General features: G+C 26.9%; 1 protein-coding gene across 19 annotated transcripts in view; it reads left to right on the plus strand.

Annotated features, from left to right (window-relative positions):
* Positions 1-2177: 2177 nt before the first annotated feature.
* The window catches only part of LOC127280901 (ras-related protein Rab-32), a 44453-nt gene continuing 24346 nt past the window's right edge, over positions 2178-22284 (plus strand). For 3 of the 19 annotated variants that reach the window (XM_051304218.1, XM_051304222.1, XM_051304223.1), the window contains exons 1-3: positions 17610-17656; positions 20067-20401; positions 21318-21929. In XM_051304218.1, the coding sequence (XP_051160175.1) occupies positions 17625-17656; positions 20067-20401; positions 21318-21929 (979 nt within the window). In that variant the 5' untranslated portion in view covers positions 17610-17624. The other 16 variants (XM_051304238.1, XM_051304239.1, XM_051304221.1 and 13 more) reach the window with 15 other exon arrangements.

Genomic DNA, 22284 nt, shown 5'->3' on the forward strand with positions numbered 1-22284 from the left:
ACTGACTTCAAATTGGTAATTAGCGACCCCAAAAACCGTAGAATACCAAATTTTATTAAGATCCTGAAAAACTTTTTTCAACAAACCATTTGGCAAAAAAATTGAAACACTCCTTCGAGAGAACAGAGATTAAGTTTCTGCTTATTAATTACTAACGAGGATACGTATAGAAAGAAAAACTTTTTTCTATGTACTTTTATAATGTTAAAATAATAGTGTAATCAAATAAAAACAATTTTGTGTGCCTTTGATGTAAAAAAAAATTATTAAAAATACCGTTCGGATTTACCCCAGTTTTCCAATTTTCTTGGGTAAATACGAACGGTCTGATATTATTAATAAAATTTTACAGAAGGCAAAAATCAAATATAGTTTCTGTTCTAGTATTCATAACAAACAATTATAAATAATAAAATGAATTTTTAGCTTCTTTTTCTTCAAATACGAGACAAAATACTGAAAGAGTGTCATCTTTGATTTTCAATCTTTTTTGCAATACTTGTTATCTTTGTTTATGCTGTTGCTAATTAACAAACAAAAAATGGGATAATACTTAGAATCTCTTCAAGAGGATCTGAGGTAAAAATTCTCATATCGAACTTATTTTTAAAAATTTTAATTAAGCTGAAATAATTAGCGTTCGGATTTACCCCCGTTCGGATTTACCCCGGCTGACCCTATATTTTTAGTATGTGTTTTTTAGATTTAAAATTTTAAACAATTTTAAAATTTAACAAATTTGTGAAATTATTAGTTCAAGTTTTTAATAACAATCAACTATTTATACAAAAAATTATTTGCACGAAATTATGTTGGGCGCACACCACTAGATTTCGCTCCCGCCGAAGGCGGGTACGAAAGCTAGTTAATAATAAAGTTTAAAAAAATCAAATGAAATTGTTCCTTCAAGATTTTCGTCTGCTGATTACGAATTTCAAGTCCGTTTTCAAAAATTCAAAATGGCGGATCCAATATGGCGGAAACCATTCTTAAAAATCGATTCAATTGACCTGAAACTGGTTACTCAGGGGTTTTTGTGGTCGCTGATTACGAATCTAAGGTCCGTTTTTAAAAATTCAGAATGGCGGATCCAATATGGCGGACGACACTTTTAAAAATCCATCCAATTTAAAAGATAGTCGTCCGCCATTGGGAATTTTTTAAAACTGATTCCAGATTCGTAATCAGCGACCCTAAAAACCCCTGAATAAAAATTTTCAAGTAAACTGGATAAATTTTTGAAATTGTCTGCCATATTGGATCCGCCATTTTGAATTTTGAAAAACTAACACCAGATTCGTGTTCAGCGACTCCAAAAACCCTCGAGTAACAAGATTTAAACGGATTCGGTCATTGTATCGGCGACAAAATATTAAACAATTATTTTTTGAACAATAAAGTTTATAAAGATCGTAACGACGTATTTTAGAGACTTATTTAGATCCTTCTCTTCACATAGCAATAGTCATAACAGTGGTTTTAATTTTTTTTTCTTAATTCAGCATTTGTCCTTTTCGAGAGATTCACCCTTAAAATCAGTAAAATTAATTACAAAAAGGACATTTTTTGTTTAAAAATAAATTGGTTAGCAATAACTATATTGATAATATTTGACACTTTTTCTCAATTATAGCCTTAGAAAGATTAGTGTAATTATTTGAAAATTAATTTTAATTATACCTATGAGGGCGAAATTTCTTATTATTTCTTATAATAATTTTGTTTATATAATACAACCATTATTTAACGACAAAATGAAATTTCAAACTTATAAATATGTTTTTTTAAAACTCTTTTTATATTATATTTTAAATTCTTCCTTATTAATTATTTTGTGGACTCAAGAAAGTAAATAATTAGAATAAAAAAAGATAAATAAAGAATCAAACTTACCGACAATTTCCGCCAAGTGTGAGCTGTACAGTTCTGCCATCTAGCAGAACTAGAACAAGAGGCATTCTGGACCAATTAAGTTTGATATTTTACATTTTTAAAAGATTTTATTGTATTATGTATCAAGTCAGACTTTAACAATTAAGTCCGACAAGATTAATTTTATGTTATGAAATAGACAAAAGATGACAGGATTATTGACACTTGTGATGATAACAAAATCCAAACAAAACAAACTGTTGAGTTATATAATAACCAATAGCGACGCCACGGGAGAAAATCATGCACTAACATAGGTAGTAGGAAAATCAAAATGGCCGAACTGGTCCAGCTGTGGTAAAGTCGTTTGTTAAACGTTCTCACTGTTTTTCAACTTGAAAAGGAATCTATAAAATTCTTTATTAACAAAAGTGTCGACATATATTACCTTCATATAAAACGCGACAAATGGTAAGTTTAATTTCTCATTTTTATCTATTTATCTCACGTAAAACATAAGCAAATCATGTGTATATATTTGATGATAATTGTTTGGCGCGCTGTTTTGAAAGTCTAGCAGACAACGACTATACTGTCGCCTGGGTGATGAATTCGCGATAGACTGCGATCCCGTCTGTTTATTTTTCATCGTTTGTGTGGTTTGTGTTTACGCTAAAGCCGGTTTGTCTCGCGTTCTTTTAAACTAAAAAATCTTCAATGAAAATCATTCAAGTTGTTGATAAAGTGTCGTTTTAACTATTCCATTTTCCTCCACGGTATTGTCTGAGTCAGGTAAAATAATTTTCACCTCGAGGCGTCGGCTAGCTATGAAGATAAATATATAGATATAGATGTGATTCTTGATAATAAGTCCCTTATCTAATCAAGGGTGCGATTGTTGACGTATGTCACTAACGTCAGCAAAAGCATAACACGCACATGTGGAGAATGAAAGATCGTGGACATTTGTACCTGATTAAGTTGCCGGTTATTCGATATACTTTCGATAATATCAACCTTTAAAATATTCAATTTGAGGAAAATTTTATCTAAAAGGCTGATATCTTAGTGAAACTTTAAGGAATTTTAAAAAAATATGACTAAAAATCAAAAGGTAAGAATGATTTCTATTAAAACAGAGTTTACAGTCAATGACATGTGGACTTTAACAATATTGTAAGTGCAATATAAACTTAAAAAATAGTTTACATGTCGCTGTCTAGTGAAATTCTTTAATTGAAAAAGATTAAATTTTAATTTGTTGATAAGTAATTAAATAATTTTTCTGAATTCTTGTCCTTGAAGTACTTATGTTTTTTTATCTCTAAAATATATTAATAAAAATTTGAAAGACTAATGAAAGATGAAAAAGTAAATTAAATATTAAGCACAATTTAAAAATAGAAATTCATTACAAATTTAAAAAAAATGTATATACAACAGAGAATTTTTATTTTAATCAAAATTCAATTTTTTTGTTTCATTTAAGTTTTAATGAATTTATCAATTTTAAAAAAAACATTAAAAACTTTAAGTAATTAAAGAAGATAATTATATTATTCAATATTACTCGTTTAATAATTTAATATACGACATATATAAATAGATAGATCTTCTTAAACAATTGTAAAGTGTGATTATATTATAATCTTATTCGGTTTTTATTACCTGTTTACAATTTGTATCCTTCGTATATATATATGTGTGTTTTTTTTTATCTCAACAGTGGAATTCTATCGAAGTAGACAAGTGTGGACTAGGGATCAGATTTCGTTGAATAAAACGAGTCTGATCGGATAGAATCTGTGGTTATCGACGTAAGACCACATAAAAGGGATCCGGATTCATTTAAGGGTTTAGTTTGCAAAATCGAACGCCAGAGATTCTATATCAGATTTACCTTTCAAGGTGTTTATACACTTTTCAAAATAATTCACGCAATTTAATAATAGGATATAAGTAAAAGTGCATTTTAACTTGGTTAAATCTTGGAAAATGATATTTAAAAAAAATCCACAACTGAAGTAAATTAAATCATAAAAATATTGTTCCCTTAAAATATCTCAATAATATAGATTAATTTACATATACATATAATAATGTATACAAAATTAGTACAAATAGTGTAAAAAAAACAAAAAAGCGCCTATAATTTAAAATAATTAATCGCTAAAATTCATCACGATTTTATCGATTTTGATAATAATATATAAATATAGCTCTCGTTTGAGACAATAAATACAGTAGAAAAATTACAAGATTTTTATTTATTTAAAAAATTTATCATCAAACGAAAATTAATATTTTTATTGTAGAAAATTTTATTGAGTGCAATTTAAAATAAAAACAATGAGTTTTCTTTAAAAAAAAAAAATATTTTTCTTCAAGTTTAAAATTGTTTTAATTAAGTAAAAATATTTAACAACATTTGTGAATGAAAAACAATTTCTTAAAATTTATCTATACATTGTTTACGATAAAATAAATTTTTTGTAATTTGTATTTAAATGAAAATAATTTACAATTTTGTATATAGCTAAAATTATGAGTGATAGAAAAGCTGAGGTATAAAAGTATGTGTATTGCAATATGTAAAGATATCATTTTGGGGTTATCGTATAGAGCTTAGACTGAATGAATTTCAACAAATACACAGAAGAATATAATTAACAAACTCTTGCGATAGCTTAAAATTTTTTCACATTTTCTCATTTTTACATTTTAATAAAGAAACGCCAAATTTTTTACTTTAAATCAGAGTATGGAATCGAAAATTTATTGAATTAAAAGAAAGATATTTTCCCGAAATTGAGTTTTAGAAATCAAGGTAATAAAATATACGAAATGAAAAAGTCAAAAATCAAAGTTAAAACTAAATTTTTCACTATATCTTAATAAACATATAAATAATATTTTTATATGAATTATTTATATATTTTTTTAAATTTTCTATAAAAGCAGGAAAGAAATGTTAAAGTGAATATTTTATAAAAATATTAAAAATATTGCAATGTGAATATACATAAAATTCTAATTTCTTGTTTCAAGCCTGAATTTTGCCCAAACTTGTTCGCAGGTGTGAGAAAGTAGCAAATTTCTCTCTAGGAAAATCAATCTTATCTTTAGAGTATAGTGAATGCTTACTTAAACGTAAATGAATGCAAAACAATGAAAGTGGTATTGTGCAATAAGAGAAGACAATTGCGCATGATTTTTTTATTATTAATAATTTAACAATTTAAGAAATGAGTGTTATTCGAATATTTTATAAAAATTAAAAATGTTTTTTTAAAACTTTGTTTAGGAAAAAATTAACAGTTTATTTACCTGATAAAAGTAGGGGAGACCGAGGCGTAATAGAACACTTTTCACTTTTTATTGTTTAACTTCGTCATTTTCACACATTAATTAAAAGTTTATTGTACAGAAAATTTATTATAATTACTATAATATAAATTATTGTTAACAATAATAATTAATTATTTTTAAAAATTATCTTGAGAGTTACAATAACATTTGTTTATAAAATATTTTTTCATAAATATAATAATAAAAAATTTTTAAATTGTTTAATAAATTAATTAAATAATTAAACATGAGATAATTATAAAGCCATTTCTATGTCAGTACCATATGTTTAAATTAAAAATATTTTTAAACAATGAGGTAGAAAAAAAAAACAGAAATAATTATAGATGTACAAAATTAACTTTAGGTTATCACAATGTAATTACATTGATATGAAATGAACTTAATCTAGTTGACAAAGATTCATTGACGTCAAACAACGTCAAACGCCTCGGTATTAATATTTAAACAAATAATGCAGACATTATATAATGCGAATTTTCAGCTTTATTTCATGATAAGAAAATGTCAGCTTAAAAAAGTAACATAATTATAAAGTCAATCAACGAGGTACATATAATGATAGGTATATTTTTATCTCAATTTAAATTCAGTTTAAATTTTTCTTAGTTTCATTCAGTGATCAACAGCTTGTCGTAAAATTAATAAGAAAATTTTAACTGTTAGTCATATGAACTAGAAAAATTAATAAACGTTTATACACGCCGGTGAAATTTACAACGTATGATCAACGATTAAAAATAAAAAATATTTTTCAAGTGGAAAGTAATTAAATTTTTTGCTTAAATTTTTTTTTTTTAATTTGTTGATCGAGAAATGGTTGGAAAACATTTTTCAGACAAAAAATTATATAATAATTTTTGTAGAAAAATATTTTTTTCCTCTAAATCTTTGATCATAAACTTTGTGAACTTCACTGACGTGTTTATAGCCAGAAAAAAAAATTTAATTTACATTAATGGACCCTAAAAAACCACAAAACATTCCATTCAGCAATTTTACATATTTTGGGTCGCAAAGTCCAACATTACTCTATATAATACATTAATAATTATATGAAGCTTTGAACGCATGAAACTGACTGTCCCTATTTACCCCAAAATTTAGAAAATTTCATAAAATTTGGGGCAAATGGGGACAGCATAGTTTCTAACAATTAAACCTACGGAACTGATAATCTCCGATTTTAATGAAACTTGGTATGAATGTAGTACTCGGAAAAATAAGAGACCCGTATTTTTTTATATCTGCCATGATCAACTTTAAAGGGTAGAAATCACCCCTTGAAGTTATAGGGGTGTAATGTCATAATTAGAGGCTGTGGTCAAACTATTACAAATAGCTAAACAGTGAATACAGCAATGAAAACATTAGAAATAAAGATAATTTTCTATAGAAAAATATTTAAAAAATTCAATTGTTTAAACAATTACTTGAGATCAACAAAAATCTCGCTTATATGGAAAAAATTACGACGAAACTGTGTCTTGTAAAATTTTTTGTTATTTCGTTTTACATAGAAAAATTAAATAAACAATTTTATAACTAATAAGAACTATGCTCCGACAATACGAATATTGTCATGAAATAAAAACCTCCAGTTGAAAAAGTTTGATAAAGGATGACTATTCACACAAAAAGGAAAAAAATTTAATTGTTTAAACAATTACATTTTTTAAAATTTTTTTATGGATAATCATCTCTTTTTATGAAACGTTTTCATCTCGTAGTTTTTATTTCACGACACCGTAGATAGTCATCGTTTTGTCGAAGCGAAGTTCTTATTAATTATAAAATTGTTTATTTTTTTTTTTATGTAAAATGAAATAACAAAAAAATTTGCAAGACACAATTTCGTCGTAATTATTTCCATAGAACCGAATAGCGTTATTAGATTTCATAATTTTTGTTGATCTCAAGTAATTGTTTAAACAATTGAATTTTTTAAAATATTTTTCTATAGAAAATTATCTTTATTTCTAATGTTTTCATTGCTGTATTCACTGTTTAGCTATTTGTAATAGTTTGACTACAGCTTCTAATTATGACAAATTACACCCCTATAACTTCAAGGGGTGATTTCTACCCTTTAAAGTGGATCATGGCAGATATAAAAATATACGGGTCTCTTATTTTTCCGAATACTACGTTCATACCAAGTTTCATTAAAATCGGAGATTATCACTTCCGTAGGTTTACTTGTAAGAAAGGTTTAAGAAAAAAGTTTCATCAAGTATATTACTGTATTAAGGGATGAAAAAAGTTGAAAAAAATTTGTAGTAGATATATAATAGTTCAACCAATTGAAATTTTTTTTTTATTTCAGTATTTTGTCTCGCATTTGAAAAAAAACAGACTTAAAAATCATACCAAATTTTTTTCTTATTCCTTATGACTCCCATAACAGAAATTCCCTTGAATTTTTGATTTTTGTCAATTTGGTTAATAATGACAAGCTGTCCCCATTTACCCCAAAAATTTGAAAACTCAGTCAGGGTAAATGGGGACAGCTTATCATTATTAACCAAATTGACAAAAATAAAAAATTCAAGTGAATTTCTGTTAAAGGAGTCATAAGGAATAAGAAAAAATTTTGGAATGATTTTTAAGTCTGTTTTCTTAGAAATGCGAGAGAAAATACTGAAAAAGTTTGACTTTGATTTTCAAGTTTTTATGCATTGAGCGATAACTTTTTTGTCTTGTTGCCAATTGTCAAGATAAAAGCTTGGCAATACTCAAAACCTCTTGCAGGTGATTTGAGATTAAAATATTGACGTTGAACTTCATTTTAAAACTGTAAATTAAGCTTCAAAACCTCTTGTCCCTATTTACCCCAACTGACCCTACAAAGTTTTAAATTTTTTTCTTGAAAATTTCTATCTGTTCTTCCAGCAGATATTGTTATTAATAATATTTTAATTTTTAAAAATGTAAATTAAGGAGCCATCCATAAATAACGTTGCACTATTTTTCACCATTTTCGACTCCCCCCCTCCCGTTACACATTTTGCATACATTAGCGCCATTTTTTCTATTGAATGTTGCAAATTCTTGACCCCCCCTCCCCTTCAAACGCAACGTAATTTATGGATGGCCCCTTAAATATTTTTTCCAAATTTAATACTAATATATCAATTTTGATATTCCAATTATTGTTCTTATATATTATTATTTTATTATTTTATTATTATTCAAGATTAATCCAGATTTGTAAAATCTAAGAGTATATATAGTAAAGAATAAAAAGTTACAAATTCTTTTGGATTTTATTTTTAAAATAAATAATAGTTTTTGTGGAATAACCTAATTTTAATTTGTATTATAAAATTGTGATATACGAAAAAGAAAGTAAGAAAATATGAATATATAACTTCTTATTGTTGACTTTGATAACAAGTTTCATTCACAGTGACTTGACGCATTTCTATTTTCTCAACTATTGTTAAAAGTTTGTATATATATATATATATATATAATTTTTTCAATTAAAAATAAAGAATATTAAAAAATTAGTTAACATTAAAATTTTTTTTTAATGCGTTATTTTTAATAAATATTTATTGCACTTTTATTCATACAAGAATTCAGTATTTTTAGTTTACTGATGGTTTCATGTTACATAAAAGTTTTAAACAGAAAAGAGCAATGAACGGAACGGCCTAGTAGTCTACAATTACAGGTATCGATGGAAAAGCTGATGTAATGTGATTTTGAGTATTAAAATATGTAGTGTAATTTAATGAAATTATAAATTACCATTTTTTTATATTTTGTAGAAAAATTGAAAACAAATATTTTTTATTGATATTTTTATTATTTCTATTTGATATAATGTTTATAAAACTCATTCTAATTAAAAAAAATAAAAAAACAGGTATTGATAATTTTATAAAATGAACTATTGATGAAAACATTTTTCGATAAGCATATTTGTTCCTATGTACATATTTTGTGCGTGTTTATAGATTACTATCATATAAAGGCTTTTTCTAATGAAGAAAATGTCGGTTCTAAAAAATCTTTATTTTTATATAAAAATATTACAATTCACATATTATATAGTAGATATAATATTATTCTAATCACATGAAAAATTTACTATAGAATATCTGTCGCCTATTCTTTGTTATGTAAAAAGATAAGAATGAAAATGATAAGGGAAACGAATACGAACCAATAAATGGTGAGACTTTGCACTCTTTGATCACACAGCGTATGATTCTCTTATAAGAATATCATTATTAGAGTAGAAGATAAAATAAAAAGTATAAACATCGTGCAAAAGGTATGAGTTTGAATTTCCCGCGATGCGCGTTGTGTCTCACATTTTTAAAATATTTCAAGTGGCAATGTTATAATACAAATTCATTCATACAACTCTAGATGAAATTTTAATTATACTATATATACACTGTTTTATTTAATAATAAAACTTTTAAGTCATTAAAATTTAAACAATTTAATTAGTGTACAAGTGTTGTGTATTTGTGTAATAGCAGAAAAATAATAATGAAGAATTTTTCTGAAGAAAAACAGTGTTTGATATTTATTTTAAAATATAGAAATAATAAAAGAAATTAATAAGAAAATATGATACGGTGTGGTAAATATTTATGAAAACAGTGATATAAAATGAAAATAATTGTATTAATATTATTTAATAATAATAATAATTATTAATAATTAATGAATAACAATATTAATATTCTATTATTAAAAATTAATTTATAATATAGTAATTAAAGATTTTTACAATGCCAGACAGAAATGTCGTGTGGGTTTTGCGTACGAGGAAGGACCGAAGTGAAAGACGTTTAAGACATAGAAGAGAAGCAAATCCTTTACCCTTGGTAACAGAACCAAAACTTTTAAATATCAATTATCTTTTTCTCGACCATAATATGAATTTTCGTGATTCTACAAAACAGGAGAATATCAAAAACAGAAAAAAGGTACAGAAAATATTTTCAAGTAAACTATATAATATAAATATATTCTTTTGGTTTTGTGTTTACAACACCCAAAAACAGACATTAGTTGAATCAAGGAAATATTTGTTTTCATCAGTTCTCGCATAGGTATATATATACCATAATTTTTAAGATTTTGCATATTAATTTTTTTTTCAATTATTTTTGGATCAATTTGTAATATTTTTATTTAATAATTTTTCTATTCTAAACTCTGATTTTAATAAAATTAAAACTTTTATTTATTTATTTTTTTTAAAACAAATGTAAAATATTTGGAATTTTTGAAATGTCATTCTTTTTAAAATCAAAAAACAAAGATAATCAATCTACGAAGTATTAAAGAAACAAAGTTAAAGTTTTAAATAAAACGAAATAAATCTAAACTCTTTAAATTTAAAGCTTCAAATAAATTTAAAAGTAACATAAACAATCTTAAGCAAGTAATTAAGAAATAATAATTCTGGAGGAACTATAAATAATTGTACACTTACAATTATTATTTATCATTTTTATAAACTGGTATGAATTAGTATCTAATAATTTACAGTATATTTTATTTACCTAAGAATATTATATACATAATTTAAAAAAAACTTTAAAAACCTCCCAACAGATAAATTCTTGGTAAAATTTCTTTTTCAATATGATTATTTGCTTTGCTTTTCTATAAATAACATCAGTATTGCATGATAAGGATTTTTGAGAAATGATAAAAAAAATGTTATCTGTGAAGAAAGTGAATTTTGCTTCCTATATAGTTGACGAACTCTTAGAAACTGAACTCATATTCTAAATTTCATTACCACAACACAGGAATTTCAAATTTTAGTTTGTTAAATTACAAGAAAACTTTTTGAATTTGAAGAAAATATTTGCATAATATTGGATTTTAGTTCAAATTAAGAATCCTCTTACAGAATTTAAAAAATTATTAAAATAAAATTTCTAAATATCTGAGTATATAATGTAATTAATGAATGAATATCAGCATTAATAACAGATTATGTCAATACCTAAATAAAGATAAATTCTTTTTCTCATTAGAACTTAATGTAAATTATTCAAAATATAATATTATGTTTAAATATGTTTTTAGCAAAAATTTTTGCAACATTTGTGATTCTAAAGAACATTTCTTTATCCTTTGCGAATATTATACACTCAGAGAAAAGATTTCTTTGATTTATAAAGAAACCAATTTCTTTTGACTTCTTTTCTTTCATTCAAAATAAAATTTTCTTTGAAACAAAAAAAGCTTCTTAGTTTCAAAGAAATTCGTGCATTAAATAAAAGAAATTTTAATATTGATATAGGGTCAAAGAAATATTTATTGGAATTAAATAAAAAATTTCTTTGAAACGAAGATAATTTTTTTTTAAATCAAAGATAATTTATTTGAAACAAATAAATTTTCTTTGTATCAAAGAAAAATTTGTCAGAGAAATTGATTTCTTTGAAACAAAGAAATCTTATTTCTGGGTGTATTATATGCATAAAATGTAATTCTTGTTTTTCTGAAATTGTGCAGTCAAACAAGAATCGAGAGCTTCGTCTCAACAAAATACATAAATGGTGACATGGCTACCTTTGTGCGTGCCCATAAACCTATAAATAATACCGCAGTTTATATAATGCATGTTCATCCCATAAACCACAAACGTTGCTAACTATTGCATAAACAAACTTCGATTTTAATTTCATCCTGTGACTAAAGGGTTGCATAACGCATCATCATCATTAGATTCATATATAGTTCAGTGAGTAACTATTCAATTCGTGACAAGTTTAACATGTTCATATTATTATACTTCCGATATCTTGAAGATTTTTTTACTGCAGTACCTGATAATTGTGTTATATAGAAACAATTAATTAATACATTTAATGCTTATAAATATCCAAAATTCATATTTTGGCAATGAAAAGTTCTGTTAATTTTCAATTCGAAGATATTTTTTTGCCTCCCATTATGTGAAAAATTTTGCCAACATTGATCTTTGACCATAAATATCTTACTCTGCTATGCATTATTACAATAAAAATTACTTGTCCTTCATTTTTTAATCGAGAAATTTTAAAATTTCTGTAAATTTAAGTGACTTGCAAGAATAATTTATGTGGATGATTCTCCAGAAAGATTCATTTTGGTTAGATGGAAATAAAAAAAAAGATAAATTTAATTTCTTAAACTCTAACACTGAAAAACTTTTGGGGCAACTGCTCTCCCAATCGAAATATTTCTATATTCAGTTAACTTCATACTCAATATTTATCATGAGTTTTTATATGAGTGAAGTTAACTGAATATAGAAATATTTCGATTGGGAGAGCAGCTGCCCCAAAAGTTTTTCAGTGAAAGCATTGAATCAAACTAAGCTCTGAAAGATTTAACATTTCTGTACCTTGATCATGCAGTATTTTAACTATTAAGAAAGATTTTTATTAAAGTTTTAAAAAAAACAAGAGGTTAAAATTTGTCGCAGGTGTTTTTTTTCAAAACATAAAATCCAATTACAATATTTCTTCATCGATTGAAAATAGTTCAACCATCGCGATTTGTTTTTACTTATATATGTATATAATATCTAGTAGATTTTAAAATACTTAAGAAAAGAGAAAATCTTAAGGAGGTACCACCTATTATCGAATAAACAAGCAGTTTTTGGTAAAACTTGATACACTACTAAATAAAGCTTCTAAAATTCTGTAGTTAAATTTTTGAGACCTGTAGGTTCCGGAGAAAAAAGTTCTGATCGATTTATTTTTTCACTGTTTAACATTGATTCTCATGGGAATTCATTACTTTGTCACATATATTTTCATACTATGAAATATTAAACAAACAGATGTTGATCAAAGTTTGTATAGTTAAAGACAGATATGCAATGAACCGGTATTGTATTTAAAAAAGGACAATAGGTTCCTGTGAGAGTTCAAAATAGTTCATTTATAAATTTTTTTTCCACTTTTTGTGATACAGAAAAGATAACTTGAAACATCTGGCAACACGGCATTTCGCGTCTTCACGGTTTCCACCGTGCGCGTGCGCTTATCAAAGTTTTGAGGTTATGCGCGCTTTATTTCAAAAACAACAGTTGTTGACAACGTACATAACGTGAGTTGCAGTGTTGCGAGACGTTTCAAAATACCGAGCAAGTCAAATCAGACAAAAATGGTTATTGCTTTGACTAGTTCAGTGAAGGGATGGAACCTCCTTAATATTTATAGGTTTATTTTTCACTGATAATATAAAAAATAATACGGGACGTTCCACGTCAAGCGGATCAGTGCTCTGTACATAATTGTATTGAGTCAATTGTAACGTTTAAGGTCTCAAAATGTTCGTCGTGAAATACTTTTTCATTAAAAACATAGACTTTTAAAAAATTCAAAATGGCGGCCAAAATATGACACATTATATGTCTCAAAAATTGAAAATTTATAATTAAAACGTTAGAAAAGTAGCAAAATTTGTTTAAATTATCTCTAAATTAAGCACTAGTAATGTTAAAGTATTACAAAAAGAAAATATGTGGACAGTTTTTTAAAATTCGAAATGTCAGATTCAATATGTTGGAAAAAATTCAAAAATTGATTCAATTCGCTTGAAACTTGTTACTCGGGGGTTTTTAAGGTCGCTGAATACAAATTCTACGTCATTTTTACAAAATTTAAAATAGCATAGCCGATATAGCCAACATTTTTTAAAAAAATTATTGTATTTTAAAAAATTGTTGGCTATATCGGCTATGCCATTTTGAATTTTATATGAATGACGTAGGATTTGTATTCACCGACCCCAAAAATCCCCGAGTAACAAGTTTCAAGCGAATTGAATCAATTTTTGAATTTTTTCCAACATATTGAATCTGACATTTTGAATTTTGGAAAACTAACTTCAGATTCGTACTCAGCGAGCCTAAAAACCTCCGAGTAACAAGTTTCAATCGAATTCAATTAATTTTGCTTCCTCGTTGGAAGCTTTATAGTGATGACAATTTTCGAACTTCCTAAAATCTATTATTTTAATTAATTTTTAACTAATATAGTTATATTTCGACATGAGGAACAAATGTCCGGATGTATGGCACCGCTTCTTCTGTACAAATTATCTCGAACAAATGTTGACGGATCGCTCTGAAATTTTGCATGCTAATTCTACTTACTAATACCAAAAATCGGACACAAGGGTTTCCAAAAATATCTACACAATTTTTTTTGGGACCATTTTTTCAAAAAGTCAAAAATACATTTTTTTTATAAAAAAGCTTGTTATTATAAAAATTTCACTTTATTTATTTTGAAAACGTATTCTTTGCGTTAAAACGAATTTTTTAACCTATATTAAGTTCATGTTTTATCTAAATTTATAGATGAAATCATTATTTTTATTTTTTCAAAAAATTTCAATTTTTTGTTTTTGTTAAAATTTTTTTTCTTTTTTCTTAATAAAATTTTTTTAAAATTTTGTAAATGTAAATTAAATTAAATATTTTCTGCGAGGAAGCATAATGTTCGTGAAATGAACATCACATTTATTTAATATAAATGTTCACCCCTTCTTGTTTAAAAATTTTATACACCATGGAGGACGTAAGGGCAAAATGGGATAGCTAAGGTTTGAAGTTCAATTAAACTAACATTATTATATCAATATTTTATTATTTATTGCAATAATAATCTTTGAGAACCAGTCTTCAATTATACAGTCTTATTGTGAACATTTGTTACATAACAATATATAAAATTAATAAAATTTTAAAAAAGTCACATATCTCCATTTTGCCTTCTCTGGGGGCAAAATGGGATACCCTAAGAAGCAAGCTGGGGTTTACAAAAAAATCAACCTATTATTGCTTGCAATCTTCAAAAGTGAAGGTTGCATCTTAACCTTTTTTTCCAAAATGATTTGAGGGACAGAAAATATTTTTGCTGCTAAGTTGAAACCCACTTTTCGCCCACTGCATTTTCCATGGGGGCCATCCATAAATTACGTTGCACTATTTTTCACCATTTTCGACTCCCCCCCTCCCCTATGTTGCACATTTTGCATACATTAGCGCCATTTTTTCTATTGAATGTTGCAAATCCTTGACCCCCCCCTCCCCCTTCAAGCGCAACGTAATTTATGGATGGCCCCATGCTCTCTTCTGACAACGTCGGTGAAGTTCACAACGTTTATGATCAACGATTGAGAAGAGGAAATATTTTTCTATGCAAATTATTATTATTTTTGATCTACAAAATTTTTTGCAACGTTTCTTGATCAATAATTTTTTGAAAAAAAATTTGTAGTCAAAAAATAATTTATTTTTTTTTGAGTGAAAAATATATATATTTTTTTCAATCGTTGATCATGAACGTTGCAAACTTCACCGACATTTCTGACAAATTTTCTCTACTTGTCTTTATTTTATAATTTTTTTACCCTTCTACAAGAAAAATAAAACATTTATACAAAACTAATTAACTCTTGTACTTACAATAATATGCTTTTAATTATATGATAAAATAAACTCCATATCCCATTTTGCCCCCTCATGCGAAATGACACTAAAAAGTTAACCAATAAAAAGTATGATTCAACAAACAATTAATCAAATATTTACCTGTTAGAGTAGTCAGTGACACTTATGAAAAACAAAAAATGTTATATAAAATGCTGTTATTTACAAAATAAACACGTTCTGAACAAAATGGATAAGTTAGAAGAAAATCACTAAAAACAGTTTTTTTCATAAAACAACGTGGTAAAAAGAAAAAACGTGGTATAATCTTTCAATGTTTTTACCACCTGAAAACTGTCATATTGCTTCCACATTATGTGCAATACGACCATTATTGGTCCATTAATAAGTGAATAAAGGAAACTATCCCATTTTGCCCCTACGTCCCCTATATTAGATTTGCCATTTTGAATTTTGAAAAAAATGACCTCGGATTCGTATTCAGCGAGCCCGAAAACCCCCTAGCAAACAGGTTTCAAGCGAATTCAATCAATTTTTAAATTTTTCTGCCATATTTGATCTGCCTTTTTGAATTTTTTAAAACTGTCCACATATTTTCATTTTGTAATTAAGAGCACTGATCCGCTTGACGTGGAACATCCTTAGTATATTCAATTATAATCTGAAACGAGCCACCATATCCATCAAAAGCCAGAGAAATGACGATTTCAATATTTTTGTTTTATTTAATAGTAATCGATTTTCTGCTAACTTGAAATGCATTACCTATCATGTTCGTAGATAATAACTTTATTGTAAAAAAAATTTAAGTAATTTATATTTATTAATGTTTTTTTTTAATTTGGTCTAGAGGAATGACGACTCAGGTTGTAAATCGCTGAGTGCATCTCAATTTATACATATTTTTAATTTCGTAAATACCTATGGCTTGATGAAAAAATTTGTAAAAAATCATGAAGATCTTTTTTGAAGGTTACAGAACGGTAATTTTGAAACGGTCCATTGAAATCAAAATATATTAATTTTCATAGTGTTTTTCGACCAATTTATATAATTTACAGCTGCATATTACATAAAAAGTAATGTTTTGCTCACAGTTAAATTGTGACTTAAAAACCGGGAGAAATCGATCATTTTTACCGGTAGAAAACCGGGAGACAAAAAGTGTAAAAATAGTGGCCACCCTGAAACCAAAATAATGCATAATAAACAAAAATAGATTTTTTGAATGGAAAACATAAAGCACTGATTAGACCCATATTGATACTTACCCACTTGGAAAGATTCCCCGGAAAGTGCCCCCTGGAGGTTCTATCAGAATTCCGACGGAATTAAGACTAAAAATTTTGAAAAAAATTAATCGGAATTCCGTCGGAAACCCATCGGAAATTCTTTGGAACTCCGATGGAATTCCGACGGAATTACGTTGGAAGTTCCGGCGGAATTCTGATAGAACCTCCAGGGGGCACTTTCCAGGGAATCTTTCCAAGTGGGTAAATTACTGAATATCTATTAAAAAATATCTGTATTAAATTTTTTAATTTCTAGATCCTTAAGATTATGTTAGACGACCTTGAATTTTTCCATTGCACTCCCGCATGTAAAAATTCGTGAATGTGCAACATACCAATTTTTTACTATACAGTATCTAGTAAATTTAGAAAATATTTAGAAAAATTATTTTCGTTCATTTTATCGTTGATTAAAACTTGAAGGACATTATATATATGAATCTGTAGTATACATGTAGGTATCGAATTATTACTTATATGTATATAGGTAACTTATATTAAAAACATGTATGTATATGGACATGGTAAATGTCAACTGAAACTTGGGCCTGACCACTTTAAGTGTTGATGTATCATTGATGGTGGGGGAGTTTGACGCTCCCTCCCCTGACACCCTTGTCCTTCCATATTTTTATATCAACATCTAGTGCATGTCAAGACACGGTTGTGTTTACAGTTTGCAGTAGGTTTCTTGTTTCCAGACACCGTTTTGTTCTTTTATTGTTACGCGATTTGCACCTTTTTTTCTTTTCCTTTTCTATACCATAACTACTACATAAATAACTCAGTGCGTGTGAACAGGGATCATCCCAACCTGTCTATTCCTATCGGCAACTATATCGGTGTCAATAAAGTAAGGAGAGGGAGGAAAAAAACGAACAATCTTTATGGACGTAGGATAAAAAAACAAAGAGGAAAAACGAGAGATTAAAAAATCGATTTTTTATAAGAAATTTTCACAGAAATGGCTTTATCTCGTTTATCAAATTTATATAGGGGTAGAAACTATACAAGCGTTTCTTATTAATCGTAGTTGATTAATTTTTAATTATTAATAATTAATTAATTAATTAATAATTACAAAAATTTAAATATATTTTAATACTTTACGTTGATATCTATCTCTTAATGCAAATTATTTCTCCATTAGGATGTATGGAATTTATTTTATTTTTAGAATTATTCGAAAATTCATACATTGTAATCAAAATTTTCATTAAATTAAAAGAAGTTTTTATAATGAGGAAAATGCAAATGTAATGATAACTTGGAGATTTTAAATTAATGGTATGTTTAGTTTTAGTTGAAAAAGTAATGAGACTACAAGAATCATTCATATGCGTGAGTAACATGAGTATAGTAAAGACTTTAAAGACCAAATCCCTAAAGACAATATTAGATTAGTTTTTTTCTTTTAATAAAAAAAATGGTTCAAAGCCCTTTTCGACAAATAAAACAAATATTAAAAGATTATTATTAAGTTAATTAAAATCGTTTTAATATGATAAAATAAATAATTTTGAATAAAATGACGAAAAAATAAAATGAAACTTACAAATAAAATTGAAGATTTATTATGTATTTTCAATTTAATAAATTATTTAGAATTTCAAAATTAAAATTATATATAGTTAAATTAAAACTATATATAAACATTATTTACACCTATAATTTTTCAGTAGAAAAATTTTTTTTGTACGAAAAAAGCATTTAATTTAATTATGTAGGTAAACAACCTTAAGTGGCACTTGTAATATTTATTTAAAATTCATTTCTTAAAAACTTTAAAAATTACAAGTAAAAATGGAACGAATACCAATGACTTTATTTTATCACACATTTTATTTAGCTCCTTGAAGTTTATCAGTGAAGGCCAACAATAAATAGTTTTACATACATTTACCATTTGTTTTGTACTAGTGCTTGTCTGTCTATACATAGTAGAATTGGAAACTGTTCACATCAATTCGGTTGATTAATGATGAAAAGAATAAAGGAATATTATAGAAAAAGTTTTTGGTGTAATTCTGATCAAGATGAAGAACTTCCAGAAATGGTATAAATTTTAAATTTCACTAAACATTCATTTTTTTAATTTTCTTTGAACATTTTAAAAAATATCTATATCTTTAAATTTGTCTTTAAAGGCTATATTTATTATGTATACTATATACATAAACAAATTACAATAAAACAATTTTGTATTTTAAACTTATTTATGTTTAACAAGAAAAAAGTTTTTGTTTTAAAAAACTCATTTTATTTAACTGCAAAATGTTTTAAAAGAAGAAATATTTCTTTGATTTAAAGAAATTCTGTTTAAATAAAGTAGGCTTTCTTTTTATCAAAAAGAAATTCTGTTAAAATTATACAATGAAAAAAAATTTAATTTGATTCAAATAATCAATTATTGAACCCAATTTGTTTAATTGTTTCTTAACAAAAGAGCTGAATGAACACCGAAAAAAATATTCTCAAATTTAGTATAATATACTTGGTATCTATTTTAGAATATTTTATATTTAAATTGAGTATGTAATATTCTTAAAATTAGAATATCAGTTTTAAAAATATTACATACTGAATTTAAGTATAAAATATTCTAAAATAGGTCCCAAGTATATTATACTAAATTTGATTTATAATCATCATTAATTTATAAGAATATTTCTTCAACCGAAAATATAATGTCTTTTTTGGGATTTGTAACATAAGCAAAAAAGTGTATGTACAGTGATGTTAGACAGGAAAATTCAGGTTAGGATTTTCTTCTCGTATCAATAATAAGTAGAGTATTGATGTGTTTTATTTAATACAATGAAGATAATGCCATTTCTTTACAATTGTTTCGAAATTGAAGAAGATAATCTGAGGCTTCTCCAATTCCGTTTCGGGGTAGTGCGCGATTTTAAAACTAGCGTGCCAGATAGAATATACTTATACATATATGTATATATAGATAGTATTCGCAAATGTAACGGTAGCAAAACCGATCGAACCCTAAAACGGTTCTAGGGTTTCTGAAGAAGCCACGTCGTGGCCCGTAGCAAAAGTTTCTCTTCAATTTGAGTATACTCAAACCTCTCGAATAGTTACAAGATGGATCATCATGTAGAAAAAATGAACCAAGGCGGTAGTTCACCGGATACACTGATTGGCCGATCTTCACCTGAAGAAGATCGAAAACGTCAAATGACAAGTTTCTCTGCTGAGAATCTTAATACTGCAGCAGCCACTGGAGAAAGTAGTTCAAGTTTAGAAACCATTGTTGGTGTTGGAATGGAGGCCAAGAAAAAGGGTAGATTCGGCTCATTGAAAAGCAGTTTTCGTAAAGAAGGTGGTTTATTTAAAATGAAGAAAAAAAAGAAGAAGCATTTTGAAGCAGAACCTTCCACTCAATATCCTCAGAGTGAACAGAGCACGAAAGGTTATAAGTCTTTCAAGTTGAAAATATTTTTTTATTTTTCCCTTCATTCTGCATTATATGTACAAATTGAATCATTTTAATTGTATACATTACGTTCTGGTTTTTTAATCAATTTTCTTCAATTGAGACTCCTGATCTTAAAAGGGCACACGCTCGAATTTGCATCACAAGTTTTGGCCTCTAGTGTTAAAATTTTGAAATTTTCAATATCAAACTCTAACGATAAGAAGTAACTGTTAAAATTTGATATTGAACAATTTCAAAATTTTAACTCCAGAGATGTGATGCAAATTCGAGCGTGTGCTCTTTTAAGATCCAGAACATCAATTATTTAATCTTGTTCGCAATTTTGTGTTTATTGCTTTGAGTGTGATAAATTTTAACGTTTAATGCTTATTTTATTATACATTTTAGTTATACACTGAGAAAAATATACAGCATTTCTGACAAAAGTATAAAAAATATTGTTTCAGAAACATATGATATGGAATTAATGATATTTAACAAATTCTATACCATATGATTCCGAATTAATAGTTTTTATGCCTTTGGCGGAAATGCTGTAGACTCAATAGCATATTTTTCTCAATGTAATGTTTAATTAATAGATCATACTCAATTTTATGTTACGTCCCTTTTTACATTTCTCCCCAGAACGTAATGAATTGTTCGAATGATTTTACTATTATCATCTGTTTATAAATATCTTTCCTCCTTCTCATCTTCCATGTTTGTAAAATTCAGTGGTTTCTTTAACTTTTACAAATATCATATCCTAATGAAAATTTTTTCATGTAAAAAACATAAAGAAAAAAACATTTTATAAAATTGTAATAAATAAACTAAAACCCTATGAAATTTGTAAAAATTAATGAAATACAAGATAATGAAATTGAAATTCATTTTCGATATTCAGCCGACATACAAATTAATGTCTCCCTCGTTCCTTTTCTTGCTTTTGCACCTCATTTGATCGATGATGATGATGAAGGCTCTCAGAAAATATTTCCAGACGATAAAAAGAACCAACAGCAACAAATTCAGCCTGAAGGCATTAGCAGTAAGGTGAAGCAAAAAAAACCAAGAAAAACGCATTCATTGGTACGAAAATTGAGTTTCAACAAGTTTGGAATGTCTCCGGAACCAGAGCCGAGACATACACCCGAGGGTGGTGATAGTAGTCGATCTTTGAGTCAATCGTCTCAAGAGTCAACGAGTCGCTTGGATAGTTCACCGACGATGACCCCAAGGAAGGAGTCAGATCATGAAAAGTGGTCAACATGGTCGTTACCAGGAGCGACACAGCAGAGGTCCACTGCAGTGAACGAGGACGAGGACGCTAAGAAGGTGGACGCAAGAAAGCAGAGAGAGGGCAAAAAAGGGGAAGAACAAGCCGCGATCCAGCAGAAATCTGAGAACTTGATCGAGAAACCTGTGAGCACTATCACTGTAGTGCAACGCAAGTCGCCATCGTTAACTATCAAAATCAGCAACTTACACGAGCGAACACTCAAATTACAGCAAAACGGTGAGAGAATTAAAAAAAACAAATTGGATCACATTATAGGTTTTGATCGAAAAATTAATTTTCTTATTTTATACAAGCAAATATTTTCGACATTATCACTTTCGTGTGATTATTTCGTGTTCTTTTATTGATTAATCGATCGATCATGCGGGACGAGTTGCTTTTATAGAATTTTTATTTAACTGAACTTTGATAAAACAGATTTTCTAATATATTGAATTTTCAAATAACACCATTTCAATTTAACAAAATTTATTTCTAGAAAAATTTTCTTAAAAAAGAATTTTTATTTATCAGAATTGTTCATTTATCGAATTTCTATTTATCCGAATATTCACTTAAAAGTATTTTTATT

Source organism: Leptopilina boulardi, unplaced genomic scaffold (assembly GCF_019393585.1).
Source record: "Leptopilina boulardi isolate dan_hultmark-lab unplaced genomic scaffold, ZJU_Lbou_2.1 LbouV2_257, whole genome shotgun sequence".
Lineage (NCBI taxonomy): Eukaryota > Metazoa > Arthropoda > Insecta > Hymenoptera > Figitidae > Leptopilina > Leptopilina boulardi.